Source organism: Cnephaeus nilssonii (genome assembly GCF_951640355.1).
Source record: "Cnephaeus nilssonii genome assembly, chromosome: 15".
Lineage (NCBI taxonomy): Eukaryota > Metazoa > Chordata > Mammalia > Chiroptera > Vespertilionidae > Cnephaeus > Cnephaeus nilssonii.
In genome coordinates this window covers 11,695,330-11,717,245 of record NC_137086.1, presented here as the reverse complement: position 1 = coordinate 11,717,245, position 21,916 = coordinate 11,695,330, and the positions used below count along the sequence as shown (strand labels likewise).

General features: G+C 54.0%; 2 protein-coding genes across 3 annotated transcripts in view; both read right to left on the bottom strand.

Annotated features, from left to right (window-relative positions):
• Positions 1 to 3,401: 3,401 nt before the first annotated feature.
• Positions 3,402 to 14,157, bottom strand: TMEM214 (transmembrane protein 214). The gene is made up of 17 exons (XM_079792619.1): positions 13,962 to 14,157; positions 12,793 to 12,992; positions 12,155 to 12,305; positions 11,773 to 11,907; positions 11,451 to 11,533; positions 10,879 to 10,984; positions 10,690 to 10,771; positions 10,326 to 10,427; positions 9,796 to 9,937; positions 9,272 to 9,363; positions 8,946 to 8,994; positions 8,645 to 8,758; positions 8,298 to 8,415; positions 7,778 to 7,874; positions 7,424 to 7,592; positions 7,149 to 7,294; positions 3,402 to 6,933 (listed from the first exon to the last, which is right to left on the bottom strand). The coding sequence occupies exons 1-17, from the start codon at positions 14,104 to 14,106 to the stop codon at positions 6,807 to 6,809; spliced, it is 2,058 nt and encodes a 685-aa protein (XP_079648745.1). The 5' UTR covers positions 14,107 to 14,157; the 3' UTR covers positions 3,402 to 6,806.
• Positions 14,158 to 16,330: 2,173 nt separating this feature from the next.
• MAPRE3 (microtubule associated protein RP/EB family member 3) overlaps positions 16,331 to 21,916 on the bottom strand; it is a 41,367-nt gene continuing 35,781 nt past the window's right edge. Inside the window, exons 2-7 of one of the 2 annotated variants that reach the window (XM_079792273.1) lie at positions 20,965 to 21,092; positions 20,196 to 20,341; positions 19,408 to 19,609; positions 18,060 to 18,214; positions 17,798 to 17,950; positions 16,331 to 17,536 (exon numbers count right to left, since the gene is read on the bottom strand). In XM_079792273.1, the coding sequence (XP_079648399.1) occupies positions 17,468 to 17,536; positions 17,798 to 17,950; positions 18,060 to 18,214; positions 19,408 to 19,609; positions 20,196 to 20,341; positions 20,965 to 21,085 (846 nt within the window). In that variant the 5' untranslated portion in view covers positions 21,086 to 21,092 and the 3' untranslated portion in view covers positions 16,331 to 17,467. The remainder of the gene's footprint in view (positions 17,537 to 17,797; positions 17,951 to 18,059; positions 18,215 to 19,407; positions 19,610 to 20,195; positions 20,342 to 20,964; positions 21,093 to 21,916) is intronic. The other variant, XM_079792272.1, reaches the window with a different exon arrangement.

Below are 21,916 nucleotides of genomic sequence, written 5' to 3'. Positions count from 1 at the left end.
CTCTGCCAGGAAACAAGAAGTCTCTCGCCTATTGGCCGCGGGTACAGCTGGCGACCCGCCCAGTAAAGCCCGCTGTCATTGGCCAGTGCGCGGGGTTCCTGGGGCGCGCGGTACCTGGGCCAGTGCCGTTTGCGGGCTGACCCCCCGCCGGGCGGGCGGTGCCGCGAGCGTTTTCTCGGAAGCTAGCCAACGGCCTGCCTGCCGGCAGGAGGGGACGAAGTGACCGAGTAGTAAACTGAAAAGACTTACGTTAAAAATAAAGGGGCACTGTCTGAAAGGAATCGTCGCCGGCCGCGCTCCTCTAGACTGTTACAGACACTCAACCGGCTCCGTTGTCTCCCGCTCCCCACCTCGGGGAGGGAAAAAACAGAGTGGAGGATGCGGGCATCGATCCCGCTACCTCTCGCATGCTAAGCGAGCGCTCTACCATTTGAGCTAATCCCCCGGCTGTTGCTGCCTCCCTTCCAGTTACCTTACAGGGTGTTACAAGATGTCTGCTGACCAATGAAAAACCAAAATTCAGGACCATTTATTTAGCACCAGAGTATAACGGAACCATAGGCAAATTTTTTAAAAGGTAGAAGTAACTACACGTAAGCAATAGTAATAAAGTCCTATTTAAATAAAACACCTAATATATCTGCATTTAACCCGCAGAGTACTTACCCTGTACGTACCCTGACCAGTTGCATATGTTTTACAGGACATCTTTAGCGCTCAGGAATTCAGTCTGCCTTCAAATAAACCTCCCCACGTAACCAAGTTGGGTGGAGGTTAAAAAGGTTGTACGAAGTCCTTCGAGCCGGAATCGAACCAGCGACCTAAGGATTGCCACAGCTCACCCACTACAGTCCTCCGCTCTACCAACTGAGCTATCGAAGGCCCCGCTGCTCCAGGCGCCTGCAGATTGCTCTCTAATGCTTGCCGAGGCCTCGCTATCCCAGGGTCTCAGAGATTCCTAGAGCCTGGACTCCACTTTCTATGGAAGCTCACACGGGCCGAGCCCCTCCAGGCTACACAGAACAGAGAAAGGCAGAGACAAGTGAGAGCAAAGGACCCACTTCCCAACCCCGGATGGAGGAAACACGGGCAAAATACACTTCCCTTCTGTTTTCCTGCTTTCTACAAAACAATGCGCCCCCTCCCGCCGCCCCTCCCGGAGGCTTCCATAGGATTGCGGACGCTTGGAGACCCCGCTCGCGACCCTGACCTCCTGGGCAGCACGGCCCGGCGGGGCCAGCACGCTCGCACGCTCTGCAATTGCAACGCGCAAACCCCGTTCGCCCAGCCGACGGCTTGCTTTCGCTATTTCTGCTCCACATTTCCCTTCGCTTTATCCGGGGAAGCCAATAAAATCCTACTGCTGTCCTGGTGTGAAGTACATTCATTCAGTCAATGAACCAACGTTTTTGTCGGCTTTTCGTCCCGACTAGGGCAAGCAATATACAAACCACAGAGCTGCTCGAGGTTTGCAGGGCGGCGCGGGATCCAGCTGCCCCGAAAACCCCGCGAGGTGGGACTGGTGGGCGGGGGGCACGGCCACGTCCACCGGCCCCGCCCCTGCCGGCTCACACCTTCACTTCGTTGCCGGGGCGGGCAAAGCCAGCCCACAATCCTTTGCCCACCGGGAGCTTCGGGGGTTTAAAAACAAAGAAGCCTAAAAACTAAAACCCAACTCTTCCGTGAATCCGTGCTGGTGCGGTGGGTGTGCGGGAAGACCTGACCCCATTTACAGCTCTGTGGCCAGCTGCCTGTGCAGCCTGGGGATGATGTCAAGCCCCTGACCGCTCCGACAGGTTATGGGCTCTCGGGAGCTGTGCTTTTATTTATTTATTTATTTATTATTTATTTTTTAAATTATTTTTATTCAGGTATTATTTGATGAGCTGTGCTTTTAAACCCGAGGTCTGATGGCGCTGAGCACAACACCGCTTTGCGCCCACCCACAAAGCTGGATGTTAACATCTTGATTGTAACTTTGCTCTGTTGCTGTAAATGGTACCGTTGTGTCTCCGAGCGTTAGCTTGGGGTGTTGAGCACTCTCTTTGGGGGCGGGGGGCGGGGGGGGGTGGGGAGGGGAGGGAAGATTGGGAAGCAGAACATATTTATGTTGCTATTTTCGGGGGTGCGAAACTCACATAACACAATCAATGACTTTAAAGTATGAACAATTCAGTGGCATTCAATGCATTCACAATGTTGTGCAAATTACCGCCTCTCTCTAGTTTCAAAACTTTGTTTAATCACCAGGCTTGGAAGAACACCTCCTACCCTTTTAAGCAATTACTCCCAAGCACCAACCCCTGGCAACCACTAATCAGCTTTCTGACGGTATGGATTTGCCCATTCTGGAGATTTCACGGGAGAGAAATCACAAAACATGTGACCTTTTGTGTCTCATTTCTTTCACTTATAAAGTTTTTGAGACTCATCCAAGTTGTATCCTGTATTAGTACTTGCTTCCTTTTTATGGTGAATACCATTCCCTTGTATGGATATACCCCTTTATGTTTATCCATTCATCTGTTGTGTTGTTGTTTTCCATTCATCTGTTTTGATGGACATTTGGACTATTTCCACCTTTTGGCTTTTATGAATAATGGTTTTATAAACATTCGTGAAGAAATTTGTGTGAATATATACTTTCATTTCTCTTGGTTATATACTCAGGAGTGGAATTCTGGGTTTTATGGTAACTATATGTTTAACTCTTTGAAGAATTGTCAAACTGTTCCCATAGTGTCTGAACCACTTTACATTCCCACCAGCAATGTAGGAGGGTCTCAATTTCTCCACATTCTTGTCAACACTTATTTTCCGTGTTTTTTATTATAGGCAATATTTCAATAAATTAAGCTCAATTAATTAAAAACATTTTATCGTATTATTATAGATGCTTTGGAATCATTTGAAAAGCCATTTCCCAACCTTTGGTTTTACCACAATTTATTTAAATATTCATCTTCTTGTCAGACACAGTTTATATCCAAATTTTTATTATTAATACTGCTACAATAAATGTTCTGGAATATAAATCTTTGTCCATGTTTCCGCTTACTTTTTTTACTCTCCAGAATGTATATACTTGTTAATCTTTTATTATCTTTACTTAGTTTGGAACCTCACATGATTTTGATAAATAACTCTTTCAGAATTATGCAAAAAGCCAGAATATATTTTTAGGAGTGTAACTACTTGGTAAAATAGCATGAAAGTTTTAAACCTTTTGATAAATATTACCAAATTACTTCCCAGAAACATTATACCACTTTCTACCATAGCATTTATTGAGTCTATTATCATTAAAAATAATTCGTCAATGTGATATACAGAAGTAAAGTGTATCTCATTTTAAATTTGCACTTTTAACCAATGAAATGACTTTTTTCAAGTCTATGGTTCATTTGCATTTATTTTATGAATTATGTCTTTTGTCCATCTTTTTATTATTGTTTAGCGCTTCCTTGATTTGTAAGTGTTTAACATTAGGATGTGTTTATGATATGCTCAATAAGGAAATGGAGGCCTTGATCAACACAGCAACTCGACCTTACAGACACAGGACATACCACCCAACAGCATCAGAACACATTCTTCTCACGCACACACAGAACATTCTCCGGGATAGCTCACGTTAGGCAATCTCAACAAACTTAAAAAGACTGAAATAATTCAAACTACGACTAATGAAACTACAAACTTGGGATGACAGTGATGTGTCATGGTAGGTTCACTGGCGTTAACAGTGGGAGAGGCTGTGCAAGTGTACAGGCAAGGGCTATGTATTTTTTGCTCAACTTTAATGTGAATGTAAAACTGCTCTAAAAATAAAGTCCATTAAAAATTTAATAACTGGCATGCTAACACATTAAAAAATATATACCAAGGCATATGCAAAAATGTGTCTGAATTCAATTATTTTATTCATAGGCAGAATATCCAATATTCAATAAATATTCACTTATACCCTGAACAATGGAATTTTCCCTGTCCCCTCAAATTTCTTCTATCTCAAGTGTGGGGCAATGAAAAATACTCAGTAAAATGGAAAGCAAAGTCCTTTATCCCCTCAAGTCCTTTTGGGAGCAGAAACATGAAGAAAATTTTTAAAAAGTTAGATCACTTGAAGTGTTCACTTAAATTCAAACTCAGGAGATAAGACAGCATTAAAATGCTGCGGTCATCCAACCGTTGAAATTTCAGTGTCACTGACAACTGGGTCATTCTGGAATAGGGCAGGGAAGGCACGTCCCTCTCTGTGGGAAACACTTCACCTCAGGGTGGTGGCATTTGAGAATGGGCCAGCAGGCGTGAGACCAGCGTTATCTGCCTGGAGTTATCTGCCTGGCAAGATCATCTATCCATAGTAAGTTGGGCAGGTCCATCAAGTTGGCCTGCTCTAAAGCTGTAGACTGGGTACAAATAACCAGAGGAATGTGGAAACATAGTTTAAGCTTAGAAAAACGTGTTTCAAGTGAGTCTTGTGATGTAAATTGCAAGTCAACACAATTTGTAATAACTGAAGTTAGTAAGAGATAACCATATTTAAACTGCCCTTCAGCTTTATGGCACGTTATCTATAGAACTCCAGCTGTGTGTGAGAAGTAGTTACAATGTCTACATGTGACTGAGTTGTCAGATTCTGTTCTAATAATACCAACAGTCCCCGCCCATCCGTCAGCACCAATGTGCTTGCTCCACCAGTCCACACTGGTTCAGCTCACTGATAGCCTACCATAACTGCATTAGTTCTCACCTCGAGTTTCTTGGATGTTTCAAAACACGCAGTAGGAGAGGTGCACTGCCCACTCACATTTTTGGATTAGTTTGTTGACAGTTCTGCAAAAATGAGACATCTGGGTATCTGGTTTAGCATTAATGGACAGCAGGTGAAACGCTGGACTACTCCCTTGGCACAGGAAGAATTTTGGGCAATTCCAATATTGGGTCAACCAACATCTATCAAAGCCAATTCAGGTGTTAGTGTCCTTGTGAGAGGCTGTGGATACCTCAGTTAACCTAAGTTGAAGGGAAATGTTGCACCCCAAGATTACATCAGAAATGAAATGAACCCGGCGTAGTACACACAGAAGCCAACGAAGCACTTGTAAGTAGCATTCTTGGAGTTGCTGGATCGCAAGAACTCAGCCCAGCAGCCTTGGCTGGACTCGAGGTCATTGTAGGACAGTGTCATCATCCCTTTGTCCTTTGCTGTTGCCAATGTAGGATCACACCAGCCCCTTCTACTTGCCACGAATACAGGCCAGTTCCAAAGCTTCACTATTCCTAAGAATTGAACCCATTTGTTTGATTGGTGAGGAAGAATTGAGGAAATGGGACACGTTTTGGGACCCGTAGGCAATCCAGTCCAGCAGTCCTAGACCATTGCTCTTTGCCAGGCAGGGTTTCCAATTTCTGTGAAAAAATGGCCATGGCTGCCACTAGGAGAGCTGGGTTCTGCCCAGCGTGGGCTACTTAACTCCCAAGAGGTAACATTCTAACAAGGAAACAAAAATGTGAGTGGGCAGTGCACCTCTCCTACTGCGGGTTTTGAAACATCCAAGAAACTCGAGGTGAGAACTAATGCAGTTATGGTAGTCTCAAGTCAAAAATTAAAAGGGACTTTGGTGATAAACCCTTGATCCTGTCTCTTAAGAGTTCTAAATCGTTCACTCGCTGCCTTAGAAAACAAACCAATTAATAAATTAAGGTCCTGGCAAGGAAGAAGACACCTGACTGCTGGCCAAGAATTCCCCTAGGAGACTCTTTCCTGCGTTTCCAAGCATAAATCACTTAAGCTGTCAAGGCAAATCACAACTGGGACATGAATCACAGTGACAAGTGAGACTAGGGGAGCAAGAAGAGGTCAGAACCCTCAATAGGCCGAAGTTTAGGATGGGTGTGGGCTTTCCTTAACCAGAAGTTCAATTACCACCAGCAGCTACAAGCTTTAGGCGGGCAGGGGCCATGGGGAATATGCAGGTGCCTACAGTTTATCCTGTTCAAGCTATGGGAATGCCTATATGAGGAGGCAGAGAGGAAAGCTAGAAATCAAATCTGTGTCCTTTATTCCACCTGTAGGCATATTTAGGAGCATCTACTGAATCCTGTCCCAACAGGCTGCTGGAAGGTTCCCTGGGCCCGAGGCACACAACTAACTGGACTCTGCTCCCCAGACAGATGGAGGGGTAGGCGACAGCGAGAAGCTGAACTTGGAGGCAGAGGCCCTCCACACTGAAGGGAATGGGGAGGAGAAAGGATCGCGATGGAGGGGGCAGTGAGGGGCCCGGAAGGACCCACGCTGGGCATTTGAGGGGAGAGGTTTCTCCACGCGGCCCTCTCATGTGCAGGCTGTGGGCGGAAGTGAAGCTGCTCTTCCCCACTGGGGTGCCAGTCTCCTGGAAGTCCCTCTCCTTTTCCTGCTGCGGTTGAAGTATGGGAGCGAAATCATTCATCGAAGAATGCAGAAGCCACTCACTGGAGACCCACCTTTGGGGATGAGGTGTTTGGGGCTTCAGGAGTGAGATAAAGGCAGGAGACAAGAGAGGAGGCTGGAGAGGCTACCGCCCAAGGGCAGATGCTGGGAGCTATGTGCAATAGGGCCAGAGAAGTGCTCAGTGGGATCGTGGGTAGGACGCTGAGATACCCTGGGCTCAGTCATCACCAAAAATTGGGGAAGAGACAACCGGCCACTTGCCTAGAAGACAGAACTCAGGCACCAAGTAAAAAAGACCCCATGCAGAACTGCCTGCCGCAGTCTCAGATGGCCCGTCTCAGACAGAGACCAGTGGCCAAGGAGGCAGTGCCTATTGCTGGGATATCATAGCAAGTGCCCAGTCCAGGAAAGCCACCGTGCTGTCCTGTAGGCAGAGCCAGGTCCAGTGGGCAGCCTCGCTGAGCTGTGTCTTCACGCAGTCCCAGGTCACCGGACCTCTGGGAGGAAAGCAGAACATGTGTGGGACTTGGGAAGTAGTGGTGTGCAGTTGCGTCAGCCACAAGGCTGCAACTCAGACCCACAACCGCCCACCACAGTGGCCAAGGGAGGAGCAAGGGGCGGGGCAGAGAGACTGAACAGAGAAGCCTTGTTCCTGGAAAAAGGGCGTGGGGGCCACTGGGGTTCCTGCTGGAGCCCTGGCTGAGGGTCTCACCTGCACACCTGGTGGCAGTGCTGCTGGGCCTGGGCCAGGGCCTCAAGCAGCAGGTGCCACACTGGCAACAGCACGCTGTGGTACAGCAGCAGGAGCAGCTCCCTCAGAGAATGGAGCAGCTGGTTCAGGACCTCAGGGAGCTGGATCTGGAGCACGGAGAATGAATGGGGTTAGGGTGCCCCCGAATGCATCCTGGCCCTGAGGACCCAGTCCATGTGGGGCTGCACCTTCCCAAGAACTCAGCTGCTGGGGAGACCAGCCCGTCTCTGGCTTACCCTCTGGGAGAGGCTGGCGAGGCTGTCACCCAAACAGACAAGGTGGGAGGCACCGTGGGCAGAAAGGAAGCTGACTGTGGCATTGATGTGGGTCCAGGCGAGCTGCAAGCTGGGCCTCACCACAGTCAGCAGGTGAGAGCCCCAGGCCGGCAGCATCTCCTCCAGCCAGCTGCAGATGACAGGAGAGAGGGGGGGGGCGGGGGGGGCTGAGTTTCCTCAGGCAGCTCGGCTCCCCACAGTTGGGGAAGGGAGGCCTTGGAAAAGGAAAACCACACTTCCTTCCACTGACTGTCAATGCCATCACCACCCTGAACACCCAGTCCATTTCCCCCCCCCGCCCTGCGAGGCGCTCACCTGTAGCCTTGCAGGCTGTAGGAGTAGATCTTGGCACATGCTTTTTGGCCAGCAGGCAAGAAGCCAGATGACTGAAGCAACCGGCCAGAAAGGGAGTCTGAGTAAAGGGGGGTCTCTGGTGAGCTGGGAGGTGGGGGGCAGGGAGTGGGCAGACAGACACTACAGGCTCCCGAGCAGGCCCAGTGAGGGATGGGGTCGACCTTCGTGTGTTCACAGGGCTTCTGCTGACCAGCTGTGATCTTACACTAACTGATAAATCTTTCTGAGACGCAATGTACTAAAAAATCATAAAGGAGATAACACCTACTTAAAGGAGACCATGAACACGCAAGCACTTCTACTCTGCAAAGCACTGGCCCAATCTGAAGTGGTAATGTCACAGTTGTGGACACAAAAATCTGTCTGAAAAGTGTTTGTTTTGCAGCATCAGGGCAGAGCTGTGTGCTGGGGACAGGGGTGCTACAGGTAGCTCTATGGCCCACCCCCATGCCACCTGCCTTGCCCGCCAATCCCTGCTTACCCTGGAAAGAGCTGTGTGACCGGAAGTCGTGGCACAGGAAACCTATGGCAAAGATCAGCACCAACAGGAGCAGCCGTGTCCAGGGCAGCCGGAAACCCCGAGCCTGCTGCAACAGACCCTAGGAGGAAAGGGGGTAGGAGCTGTGGTCAGAAGGGAGAGGGGTGGTCTTGCCTCCTAAGGCAGACCTCAAGCCAGACCTTCCGAGGAGAGGGGCAAGCCCTCACCATACCCGAGGTAGTGGGGGCTCCAGGGACAGGTGGGGCAGGAATGTGATACAGGCCCAACCAGGGTGTGCCGAGACAGGGATGCAGAACAGCGTGTGGGTTGGGGAGGGCCGGTGCTGGCACCTTGCAGGCTGTGTCACAGGTGACGACATCCTGGTTATTACAGCTGCCTTTCCTCAGCAGCTCCTGGTTGGTAAGCTTGAAGGATTCAATGGTTTCTTGCAAAGACTTCTGTGCCTATAGGGTAAGAAACATCTGGGTTGAGAGCATAAGCTTTGGCCCGTGAGGGAACCCTCCACCATGCTTCACTTTCCAGGTCAAATGTACTAGCAGAGCGCCTTCTCAGGGAAGGGGGACAGTGGCTGGGGGTACGAACCCAGAACCCAGACGAGGCTCAGCCTGCCATGTCCTTCCAGCTCCTCACCTTCTTGGGAATCCGCTCCCAGGACCTGAGCAAATGCTCCAGCAGCAGGCTGTGGGGAAAACACACCCCCTTCCAATCAGGGGGCCCACTTGGCCCTCCCCTCCTCCATTAGGCCCCTGGCTGCCTCTGGCTGAAGACTGCACCCCACCAGCACAGGAACTGCTTCCTAAGAGCCACAGGCAATGTTCCCACTCAACTTGGAGGCATGAGCCCCAAAACAGTAACAGTGATCCCCTTCTGCTTCTAGGACAGGGACAAGCTGGGGGCACGAACTAAGGCTCTTCTGTGTGGATCAGAGGTAGGTGACAGCCCCCTCCCCCACCTGCCTGGATTGTGACAGGTGCTTGGGGTACAGCTGCCTCCAGACACTGGCACTGAGGGGGTCCACCGTCAGGCATTCGGTCAGGCTGCTCAGGAGCTGCACAGGAGACAGGAGAGAGACCGCTGGGGCATGGGGCTGGTGGAGGGGAGAGAGCGGAGAAGTAATCCCCTTCTCCTAAGTGAGACCAGGCAGGCAACACATCCACCCTAAAGGGCGGACAAATCGTGCCAGACCCCAGAAATCTCAGAGGCCGTAAAGGGGGAGGCTGGGGTCCTGAGCTAGACCTTGACCTCAAAGATCACTCATCTGCGAGGGGGAAGACATCAGAGACCAGCCAGACCTGAACGTGCTGTCCTTCCAGCTGTTCTTCTGAGGGCAGAACATGACAGAGTGGGGCAGGAGGCTGTCAGGAGTGAGCTAAGGGACATCCAGGAAACGGGTCCGTGAAGACAGGGCCTTGGTGTGCAGACAGGGACCCCTGCAGCTGACCCCTGGAAGGGAAAAAGGAGCCTCCCACCATCTCCTCACCTCTTTCCTCATCTTAGGAGGGCAGTCAGGGGTGGCTCTGGACAGGAAGGAGGGGAAGTAGGTGTGCAGGGTGGATTCCGGCTTTGCCCCAAATGCCAGCACCTTCAATCGGGGGTAGAGCTGACACAGCTGCTCCTGCAGGCTGGGGTGGGGGTGGGGGTGGGGGTGGGGAGGAGAGCCAGGCACAGGCTCTAAAGGGAGCTGTGCATTGTGTCCCTTTTGCCTGCCTCAGAGTCCACACCCCACCCGAGGATGGGAGTCTAAGAACCTTGTAACGGCTCTGGATCTTTTTTAGATTCAGAGACTCCTTGGGAAATCTGCTGCAAGTCACAGATCCCCTCCCCAGGAAAATGCCCACATGACAATCACACTCAAGGGTCCATAAAATTTCAGGGCGTTTACTGAACCCTTGAACTTGCAGGTTGAGAATCTTAGATTTAGGGTGGCTGAAGAAGGAACAGGAATATATTGCCTGCTTCTGACCCCCTGCTGGGATCCTTCACAGCAGGTATGTCCCAGGGTGGCCCTACCTGGGTGTCAGGGAGTTGTTGGGCATATAGGCAAAGTCCAAAAGTGGAAAGAGGTCCTTGGGGCCAATCATGCCAAAGCCCTTGGTGAGGTTGGGGTGCATCCTGTGGAGGGAAGAAAGGCTTGTTGGGACCATCAACTAGGCCGTCATCCCAGCTAAGACTAACAGCTGGGAAAAAGGGCATAGACTCTACCCCACACCTCACCCCTTAATGGCTCCCTCCCCTTCCTTCTTCACCATCACATTCCGAGCTGGGAGGAGCTGGTCCTGGTCTCTATGGAGACCAGTATCCCAGCATCTCATTTTACTGAAATAGCTACTTGGAGACTCCTGGGCCCTCCCCTTCCCATCTCCCCTTTACTCACAGGAGCAGCCTATCCAGGTATGCAATGGCGAAGGGGGACAAGGATTTAATGCCCAGCACTGGCAGCATGATCCCCAGCCACACTGTGGAGACAAAGGTCAGGGGGAAGCCTCAGGCTCAGACCCAGTGGGACATTAAAGAGAAGTTTCCTGGCTCCAAGCCCACCCCCTCCTCCCCACTGCCTTGTTACCTTTCAGCCCCTCGGTGAGGTTGGTGAAACCTGCTTGACCCAGGGCCCACATGATGGTCAGACACTTTGCTGGTCGATTCTGGTGGGACCTCAGCAGTTCCAGGAACTGAGGAGCCAAGTAAGAGAGGCAGGCTGGGATAGGGCAAAGCATCAGGAGCACCCCCAAAATGAGGCAGGAAGAGCTGTCAACTGGGGCAGTGGAGCACCATGGTAGTGTGGTGTAGGGACTCAGAGCGTGGGCTCTGGCACCAGCCTGTGGCCTTCACCCATACTTGCCACTTACTAGTTGACTGACTCTAGGAAAGTTACTGAACCCCTCTGTGGCTCAACCTTCTCATCTATAAAATGAGAGTAACCGCAGTACTTGCCTCATGTATGTGTGTGTGTGTGTGTGTGTGTGTGTGTGTATAAATATCTAAAAAGCAGACACACAGTAAGTGCTAACAGTGTCAGCTATCATGACTGGTCTTACAGGGTCTTCTGCTAGCCCTTGACTGGATCCAACAGGGTAGATTCTGCCCGACCGCCCCAGTCCTAGCCTCCTGGTGTTCCTACCACCACCCTGAGCTCACCTTGCCCAGGTTCATGGTGGCAATCTTGGGCTTGTCTTGCAGAATGGCCTGGATACAGATACGGTAGCCATGGAGCGACTCCCCTGTAGAGAGACATGCTCTTAGACCCACACATGGGAACAGACATCTGAAACCTGAAATCTCCCTGCTGGCAGCTGTAAGCCCAGAACTCAGGCCAACAAGTCCTAACTTCCTCCTCCCTTTCCCAAAGTGTCAGCATTAGCATGTTTCTCTACTGGAAACAACCCAGCCACTTCTGAAGCAAGAAAAAAGGAAACAGGCCCCCAAGATGGGGCTGGCTCCCCCTCACGGTCCCCCTCACCTGGCGTCTTGTCCAGCTCTTGCAGCATGGTGAACAGACAGTGGTCAAAAAAGAGCTCCAGGGACCCCGCCGCCTTTGCCAGCAGCCCTCGGATGATCCCACGCAGCTCGCGGCTCACCAGGCTGTAGGGGTAATCTGGGCGATAGGCCTCCACATGAGTGCTGGGACCGGAAGCCTCTGCCAGCTGAGCACACAGGCGGCACCCTCCCGACCCCAATAAGGCCCAGAAACGTTCACACCACGACGGTCTGAGAACAGCTCCACCCATGCAAATCAGGGCAGCGGGGAGCACTGCAGTCTGCTACTAAGTAATGTGCTTACACACAGCCATTTCAGAACTTTCTTGAACTTGTCTGAGCTTGAGGGAGTTGAGAGAACTCACCGTGAGTATGCTGGCTTAGTGTGGGCTCACTCAGAGGGGCTTGGAGCTTGTAGTTGAGATAGCTGGCCAGGTCCTTCAACCACACGGATGGGTTCCCGGAAAACACGCTCTGGCTCTTGTCCAGTTCCTTCTGCAGAGCTGCCACGTCCAGCTGCCAGGGACACAGGCCCCACATGGTCAGTTGCGGGAGGAGGAGCAAAGGGTTTCTGCTTTTGGACATAAGGATGTGGAGTGCCACAAGTTTCCTGCACCCAGATCGTTAGAAAGTTTAGGACAACTGGAACTGCTGACCCCCAGGACCAGCACTCTTAGGCCCTCCACATGTCCAAGGGGAAAACCAAAAGGCAAGACGCTCCCAGGGGCGAGGACACAAGCAGTTTCTCTCACCTCTCCCTCCTATCTCTGGGCTTCAGGGCTCTCTTCTCACTAACCCATGTCTCCCTCCGAGCTTCTCATTTCCTTCTTATCCTGAGAGCAAACATTCTACCCCTTGGGGTTCCATCCTTCCCCGAATGCCTCCTCTCTGCCAACAGTGTCCCATCAGCTATCAGCTGCCCGTCCTCGTCCTCCTGCCCCTCTTCGTCTTCTCCACACTCAGGTCCGCGCTCTCCCCCCACCTCAAGGCAAGGCGCACTCACCGCTCTCAGTGCCTCCTCCAGGCTGCGGAAGCGGCCCTGCTTCTGGTTTTGGTTGGTGAGGGTCGCCACCTTCTTGGTCTGCTTTTTGTGGGAGGGTTTCTTAGGCTCCGCGGCGGGGGGTGGAACCTGCTCCTTATTCTGCTTCTTCATGATTTTCTCAAAGCCCCGCTCATAAAGGGTGCTTGTCGTCTGGATGGGAGCTGAGGTGGCGATAGGCAGAGAAAGAGGGGTCACCCTCGGGTCAGGAGGGCCTCACGGGAACAGGGGTCCCTTCTCCCACCTGGCACCTAATTCACCTCCAGGGAGGAGCTGCCTCAAAGCCCCTCCCTGCTGTCTGTCCTGCTGAGGGAGCAGGCCGGCCAGCCTGAGCCTACCGGCTGCTCCTTGCAGTCCCCACAGCACGGGTTTCGCAGAGATGAGGCGTTTGCCACTAAATCGGAGGATGCGGGAACTAGTGGAGGGGTGGGGGGCAGAGAGGATGCGGGAACTAGTGGAGGGGTGGGGGGCAGAGGGCTGGCTTCTTTGGTGAGAGAGTAGGAGTCTGGGAGGCCAGGATTTTTTCCATCTTGGTTCTACCCCAGTTCCTCTTGGTTCAGATGTGACAACTCCCTAATCAACAAGTGGCAAGCGTTCTCCACGCCTCTGGGAGGTTTGAGGGAACAGGCGCCACAGAGAGTAAGGCTTGGCGGGTGTCTAGCGAGCGGTGGACACTGCTCCCGCGGCCGGGCCTCCTGTCCGCCCTCCCCTCACCCCACCTGCTGGCTCCTTAGGGGGGGCACCTTACATAATGAACAAGCATGCCTCTCCCCAGCTCTCGGACACCTGCCCAGAGAGGCCAGGCGAGGGCCCGGCAACAGCTGGTCGGGTGTGTGCGGTGAGCCTGGCGTCCAGACCGGAATCCTTGTCCCCTCTGACAGGTGACTCTGGGCAAGGCATCGAACTCCACTGGGCCTCAGTTTACTCCTCTGCGAAGCCAGGACAGCCACCTCCCTCACGCTGTCTACCAGGTGTGAGGCTCAAGGGACAAGGCAAGGGTAGCGCTCGCCGAACCGGAGGCGCCGATCGGCAGGACGGCTCGCGCCTGGAGGAGCCCGGGGAGGTCAGCTGCTCGGTAGCCCCGGGAGGGGCAAGCTCGGGTCCGGGCGGCGGCGGGCCGGGTGGGTACTCACGGGTCAGGTCGTATTTCCACACTCCGTTCGCCTCCCCGAGGGTCCGGCGGTCCGCTCCGCCACCTCGCCCGCCGCCGGTGCCCCCCGGCCGCCGCCCCTTCTTCACCACCTCCCAGCGCCCCGCACCCGCCGTGATCGCCGCCATCGCTCCCACCCTCCCGCCGCTGTCGGCCACCTCCCCGGGCTTTCCGGTTGGTGTGCACGCGCCGCGCTCTGCCACGTCTCTTTGCAGAGCCTCGCGGCGCGTGACGCCGCCCCAAGGCATCCTGGGACTTGTAGTCTTTCGGTTGTGCCAGGACTTGCTAGCGAGTCGGGGGAGGGGAGGGGGGCGTGGCGCGCGGGGGACGTCTGGGCTCCTTCGCAGCAACCAACTTCCAAAGAGGTCGAGACGGAGGCTATTATGTTTAGCGACCTGTCACGGAGCACCTCCCGTGTGAGGGTCGCTGCATCAGGTGACTTGCTAATTTAACTGATGCGGGTTTTCTTTCTCGCAGTGCTAGGAGGATGGCATGGAAATAGTTCTCTTCACCTCCCGGAGAGTTGGCAGATTCAACGCTTCCTTCGCTCTAGGAAAGGGTTTGTGTTCTGTTGCTGGTGATTAAACTTTGAGTTTAATGGGCTGTAAAAATCTACTGTGCAGGAACAGGGAAGAGGATGGAGCTTGAGGGAAGAGGCACTTTTTGGAGGGCGGAGAGGGGAGAGTTCTTTTGATAGGAGGCAGAGAAAAGTCTGGGGCTCTGGAACAGCCAGGCCGGGTTTCCTCTCGCAGACTGTGGAAAAGCAGCGCTCTGGCTCCGGCTGCAGTCAGTCCCAAGTCCCAGATGTGGCAGAGAAGGGATCAAAACCCGCAGACCTGAGCAACCTCTCCGACAGGTTACCGCTCAGACATTCACTATCCCTGCGGGCCTCCTACCTTGCTTGTAATACAATGTGAGACCACAAAGCTTGACGCTTCCCGGCAGGGGAGGACAAGAGAAGGTGAAATGAAAGTAATTTATCACAATTAAGGAAATGTGCTGTTTTGTATACATTCCTACGTTTGAGGATGAGATTCAAACCTGGATAACCCAGGATTCTCTCCTTATTTTCGGGTCAACTGATTAGCAACTTAATTCTATCTACAACCTTAATTCCCCTTTGCTATGCAACCTAACACATTGGCAGGTTCTGGGAATTATGTGGACATCTTTGCGGGGAGGCATTATTCTGCCTACCACACCTACTTTATCAGCAGGGTGAGGTCTGGGCCTGAAGATGAACATTGGACAACGCAGAACAACTACTGTATCCTTTTATAGTATCTACTTGGGAGACTATAAAGGAGGAAAGGCCTTTTAAAATGAGGCAAGGGATTAAAAAATCACAAAGATCAATAAAAGCAGCCCAGACTCAATGGCTCAGTGGTTGAGCGTTGTCCTATGAACCAGGAGGTCACGGTTCCATTCCCAGTCAGGGCACATGCCTGGGTTGTGGGCTTGATCCCCAGTGTGGGGCATGCAGGACGCAGCCAATCAAGGTTCTTTCTCATCATTGATGTTTCTATCTCTCTCTCCCTCTCCCTTCCTCTCTGAAATCAATAAAAATATATTTTTAAAAAAGATCAATAAAAGCAGGCAATGAACTTGTTAGAGGAGAAAAAGAGATAAAATAAAGCCAGAAATGTCTGTATGTGGGGTGGGAGTCAAAAGGAGGAGGAGAAGTGCACGAGGAATGAGCAGGAAAGAGTTGCTTATCTCAGGCTTCTATCTGGAGCCATTAGAGAAATGGGGGTCCCCTGGAAGAAGGGTCATGGAGCAGGGCCACAGAAGAAACAGCCCAGCTGTATCTCAGTCACTCTCAGGATGGTGAGGAAACAGCTCCCGGGACTAGCCTGAACCTAGAGGAACATTCTGGGGGCAATACCTCCGTGGTCTTTGGGGATGAGTACTCAACCATGAATCTGGAGGTGTGAATTCTAGTCCAGGTTTTTACCACCTTGAGTAAGTCATGTCCCATGTGGGCCTTGGTCCCCTCATCGGTAAATGAAGGTGCTGGTCTCCATGACGGCAAGGCTTCATTTGAATGGGCCTGGTAGCGCTTGTTGGACTTCCAGGACATTGGTTGGTATGGCCCTTTGCTGGGACACACACCAGGCAGGCAGGGCTGTGTGGATGATGTGAAAGCTTCTTGATCGTGGTTCCCATGAGACCTTGTTCTACAGAAGGAACCACATGCGCACTGCTGTCCTCGGGACTTCAGTGCTCAGAGTTGCTTACTCTTTGTAACGCCCTCAGCTTTCTGTCAGATGAGCCCTTGTTCCCGGCTGGATCACTGATCTGAGGTGCGTGAGCCTTGACAAAGGGTGGGGGACAACATGAAGTCTAACCGGCCCCTTGGCCAGGCCATCCTGTTTCCCCACTATCCCCACCCCGCCCCTTTACTGGGCTGCCTATCCTCACCACCATGGCTCCAAACCTTGTTCTTCCTCAGGGATTGGGGGTAGGCATCTATGTCTTAGAGCCCTGGCATCAGTGTTGGGAGATGGGGGCTGGGTCAGAGCTGGGCGGTGGTGTGCAGACATGAGGGAAGGCCACCGTGGTGCTGTGCTCAGGCCATGGCTCTGGGAGGGGAGCGCTCAGGGAGAGCCAAGCTTTGAGACCCAGGCTGTAGCTCAGTTGAGGGAGACATGGCATGGACTTTTACCACACAAGTTTATTTAAATAAAAGTGAACACATACACAGGCTGGGTGGCCCAAGGAGGCAGGGGTGGGGGAGGTGGGTGGATGGGAGGCAGACGTACAGGAGGGTCAGGGCAGAGTCTGTGTGGTATGAACAGGCTGCGGAGGGAGTGGCTGGGGGCCTCGGGGCAGTGTTGGGCTTTGGGGCTGGGGGGAAGGGGCCCAGGGTGGGTGAGTCTGGTGCCAGGAGGTCATTTTCATCCCTCGCATGCTCCCCTCCCTCTCCCTGACCACCGAGGCCTAAGGCACCCTCTCCTTAGTCCCTCTCTTCCCTCTCCTGACATCAGCCTTCCCCTCAACTCCTGGGGAGTCAAAAGACAAAATAAATAAGAATGGTGAGTCCTGCCATGGCTCGGCAATGGGGAAGGGGAGCCAAGCCAGGCACACTGCCCTGGAGCCCGTGCTGTGAGCCCTGGGGAAAGAACAGGTAAAGTGCAAGGAAAATCCAGTAAGTAAAAATATACCAATGACTTTGTCAAATATACAGCTGCTGGCTGTCAGGGGAGCAGGCGGCTGGCGGGGGCGGGGGGCGCAGCACCCTGGGAAGTGTTGGCCGAAACAGCAGAGACAACGGAAATAAATAGGGGTGGGGAGTGGGCAGGGGTCCTACCCACTGGCCAGTGCGGGGCCTCTGCCTGCCCATCTGCCCCGTCCCCTCCAGCCCCCTCGCCTGACTCCCCAATGCTGCGGCACTGACACCAAGCACCCGGCCGACGCTCTAAGGAAAGGATTATAATGTGGGGTGGGCGTGGGGTGGGGGCGTGCAGTCAGCCAGGGCTGGAGCCGCCCTCAGTACTCGTCCTGGTCTTCTTGTTGGTGTTCCTCAATCTCATCGTCCTCAGGGGGTGCAAAGCCTTCCTGGAGGGGGGAAGGGAGAGGGCAGGGTGAGCCAGGCAGGCGGGCGGAAGTGTGGATTGTATAGGTAGCTTGGGAGCAAGGGTTCTAGTCCTCCTTTCCCTGCTAACGCTCTGTGACCTGGGGCTTGTGACTGCAGCTCGCTGTCCGCACCGTCCATGTTCTCCAAGGTTCCTTCGGGTCCTGGCTCCTCCCGTCTTAGGGCAGGCGGGATGGGGGAGGGCCCAGCGGGCCTGGGACATTCGCGGTGAAGGCAGAGCTCACCTCGGTGGCATAGAGAATGCCGATGATGCCCGAGATGACAGGGCTGTTCTCGCTTTCGTGTTCCTGGCAGATGAGCTCGATGTCTCGGAGTTTGCTGAAGTAGAAGTCACGCTCCTTCTCCAGCCCGTCCACTGTCAGCTTCAAATCCAACAGCTGTGTGGGCGAAGGTGGTGTTCACGCCAGAGGTCCCGCCTCAGACTCCCCTTCACCCTGACACCCGCGGGCCTGGCTGCTGAGGCAGCTCCCCCCCAACCCCACTCACCTGCTGGTTGAGTTCAAGGATCTGGGCATCAGTCTCATGGCCACCATTTCGGGCCGATGGGGGATTCTTCCGGAGGATGCAGGGTGGGGCCACGTTGCTCGGTCGGCCGGAGGTCTGCATGTTTTTGGGGCCTGTGGGGGATGTCCTCTGTGGAACTGCGCAGAGGAGGAGAATCGGAGGGGCCATGTGAGCCCGTGGCTCAGGTGGCAGGAGACGGCCTGGTGTGACGAGTGTGCAGCAGGCCCCTGCTAAAGGCAGGTACTCTGCCCTCCTCTCCTCTCCCACTCGGCGGCCTCTACATCTAGGCCTCAAGCCACGGCCACACGTGACACCACAGCAGCTGGGCAGCCCTTTGCAAGCCTGGGAGAGCAGGGACTACAGGGAACTGAAGAAGGTGAGGTGTGGGGAGTAGGAGAGCTGGCGGCGGGAGACAGGAGGGAAACGGGGATAGGGAACGGGGGAAGTGGGGCTGGGAGGGTTGGTGCCTCTTGTGCTGACAGCTGAAGCCCGGGGAAAGCAGCTGGGGCAGGGTCTCGATCTACTTCTCCTGGCAGCCCAAAGCCACTCTCCATATGGGCGACCGCAGCGTCTCGGGACTGGAGGACAGAAAAGAAACCTGCCCTGCCCTCCCGGCTGCCTGCCTGGGGACAAGCATGCTGTGGCTCTCGTGCTCTAGCTGGGGCAGCTCCCTAGGCAGAGCCGCTGCTTCTAATGCAAAGCAAGCAGGTGAGTGGGCCAGGCCCAGGCGGGGCAGCAGCGCAAACAGGAGGGCTCTGCTATGACGGGTTCAGATGCGGGCTGGGGCCCTCCTCTGCCTTCCTCTCCCTCCCCTCCCGTCCCCGAAGGCCCTATGCTTCCTTCCCTTCTCCTCTAGGACCCAGACAAAGCCTCGTTTCCGGAGGCTGTCTCTTGAGGACTTAGGACTATGGGCCTTTGGAATGGGGGGAGATGTGACCAAGCTTGGCAAAGTCCCGTCCCCGGGCGTCCAGTGGGCAGGGGCAGAAGGATGGGTAGCGCTGGCACCAGGCCCCTGGCCCGGATGGACCTGGACGGAGGAACCATGCACGTGCTGCCCGCCATCTCGAGGCAAACCCGTTAGCTCTGCTACGGGAGGAAGGGCCTGGGCCTCCCCCGCCAGCTGCCCCCTTGGCTGGTGCAGTGGCTCTCCTTTTGGGGCCAACTTTGGAGCCTTCTCCCCCCTGCTGTGACTCCCCGGTCTAAGGGGCAGCAGGCGGCGTCATCTGAACTCCGTGATAACAGTCTCCTCGAGGCTGGCAGGGCCGGGCGGTGGCCCAGGAGGCACTCCTGGCTGGCCCGGCCCCACGCACTCCCTCCCCCAGCGTGTTACCTGCTGTGCCAATGAGTTTCTTGGATTTGTTGAAGATCTGATCACCTGGGTTAGGAGGTGGCGCTACGTCCTGGCCCTGCCGCGCCAGCAGAGGGTTGTATTCCTTTCCATCATAGTTTGCGTCAAAGAATTTCTTAAACCACTGAATAAACTCAAAATTATCTTGGAATTTTCCTTTCACTAATTTCTCTACAGGAATTATCTGAAACAGACCACATAAGCAGAGAACTTTAGCCACCTGCATGGAGGGCTGCCTTCATCTGGGAGGGCCACTGCTCTCAGGAGAGCCAGCCCCTCCAGCTCCTCCACCTGCCCCCCCATGGTGCCAGGACACAGGGTGGGCTGCAGGCCCGGCTGGCCGGCCTGGGATCCAGAGACAGCCTTCCTCCAGGCACAGGAGAAACTGTGTGTGTGTGTGTGGGGGGGGGGAGTGCCGCGGTGCTGCTGCCTCCATGTGGGGTGGGGGCTGCTGGAACCAGGGGCCTGGGGCCATCGAGGCAGTCGAGTGAGCAAGAGCCTTTTCTTGGGCCCTGGGGAAGGAATGAATAGGAGTACCAAGCCTCAATGGATGGATATGGTCCAGAGAGGAGGAAGGGACAGGAAGGTCATGAGGATGGGATGTGAAGAATGTGGGGTTTTCCACTGTGCCTTGAGCTGGGGGGACATTCCCTCGGAGAGTAGAGGGGTGGAGAGAGGCGCAGAGGGAATGGCCCTTGGCCCTGCTGGTGGGCGGCTTCTTCCCCAAGGTCACACAGCTCCTCGGGGCCCCCGGGAGCACAGGCACCTACTTTGTCAACACCCATCTTCTTAAAAGCTGCTTGCAGCACCTTGAAGTTTTGGATGTACTCGTGCTCTAGCTTGGCCTGGAACTTCACCTTCCTCAAGTGCACGCAGCCGGGGAAGAGCATGTCCATGAACTGGCAGTAGGCTGCCCCTGAGGAGAAGCAGGGCTGACCGTGGGGTCCAGACCGCTCCCCTGCCTAGTCTGCTTGCTCTCCCTTCAGCCAGCCCCTCTGCCGGCCTGCTCCCCAAACTACCCAGCTCCTCATTTCTCTCCTTGTTCTGGGGCGTGGCCAGTCCTACTCGCAGGACAGACGCCGCCAGAATCCCCCAGCGTTCCAAGAATAAGAGCAATTACTACTTATTGATGCAATTGTGTGCCAGCACCACAGCAAACACTACATTATGTAAACTAACTTAACAGTGATCCTAGTGAGATAGGTGACATTACCTCCATTTTACAGACGGGGAAACTGAGGCCTAGAGAGGTGTGACTTGCCCAGGGTTGCACTACAAGAAGAGCTGAGGTTTGGACGCAGAGTGGCGAGGCTGGACCTCCTGCTGTCAGCCTCTGGCTTCACTGCCTGTTCCCACTGCCCACCCCTCCTGCAGCCCTTGCCTGTGCCCCCCCTGCTCTTCCCCATCCAAATACTGACTAGTCAGGGCTCTGCAGCTCTCCTCCTTAACCCTAATTGCAAGTTACAGTCTCTGCTGTGTCTGTTTTGCCTCCCGCCTTCCCTCCAGCAGGGCCCACTTCCCCCGTCCCCAGCCCCGTACCTGAACAGAGCTGTTCTATCTTGGTATAGTTGAGGTGCAGGGAGTCATTGACCCACGCAAGCATATCATGGCGACTCAGGTTCTCACTGGTCACGGATGTGGAGTACACATTGACGGCCATACCCCAGCTGCAAAGAAAGGAGAGAGGCAAGGTCAGCACCGGGGACTCGTTCGTTCTTTAGCTGTAAGGAGAGCAGGAGCGGGATGATCCCTGGGGAAGTGAGAGGTATCCCTCCAGACAGCCTTGCATTTTCCCTCCTGGAGAGGGGACCTCTTCATTCTTTAAACATCGAATGAGCATCTCCTATGTGCTAGAGGTGTGCTGAGAACTGGTGCAACAAAGTTCTCCTTCCGGGAGTTTACGGACAGGCAAATCCGCACACATTAGGGCACATACCAAGTTCAGGGATGGCACAAAGAGGGAGGGACCGCTTCTGCAGGCAGGGCCAGCAAAGGTGTCCAAGCGGAGGTGCGGAGTGGAAAGGAGTAGGAGTTTTCCAAACATACAGAGGGATGGAGAGGGCACTGCATCCAAGGACCAGCAGGAGCAAAGGCACGCTCACTCCGGGCTCCCAGCTGCTCAGCGGAGCTGGAGAGCAGGCTTGTGTTGAGCAGGGCCCAGCGTGGCTGGCAGGGATCACGAAGAACTTTGTTTGCTGGGAGGAGGAGCCTGACCTTCTGTTTAGACAATGGGAAGGTGTTTAAGCAGACACTATCCTGGGCAGATTTGTGTTTTAGAAAGCCAGCTAACCTTTGCCTGACTTCAGATCCCATATTCCTGTGGGGCCTGTGGCGTGTGGTCTGCTGGCTGACCCAGGGGCACCTATTCTGCTTGTCCAGAACCTTAAGACATGCTTCTGGCCCTAGCTGGTTTTGCTCAGTGGGTAGAGTGTCAGCCTGTGGACTGAAGGGTCCCGGGTTCGATTCCAGTCAAAGGCATATGCTCCGGTTG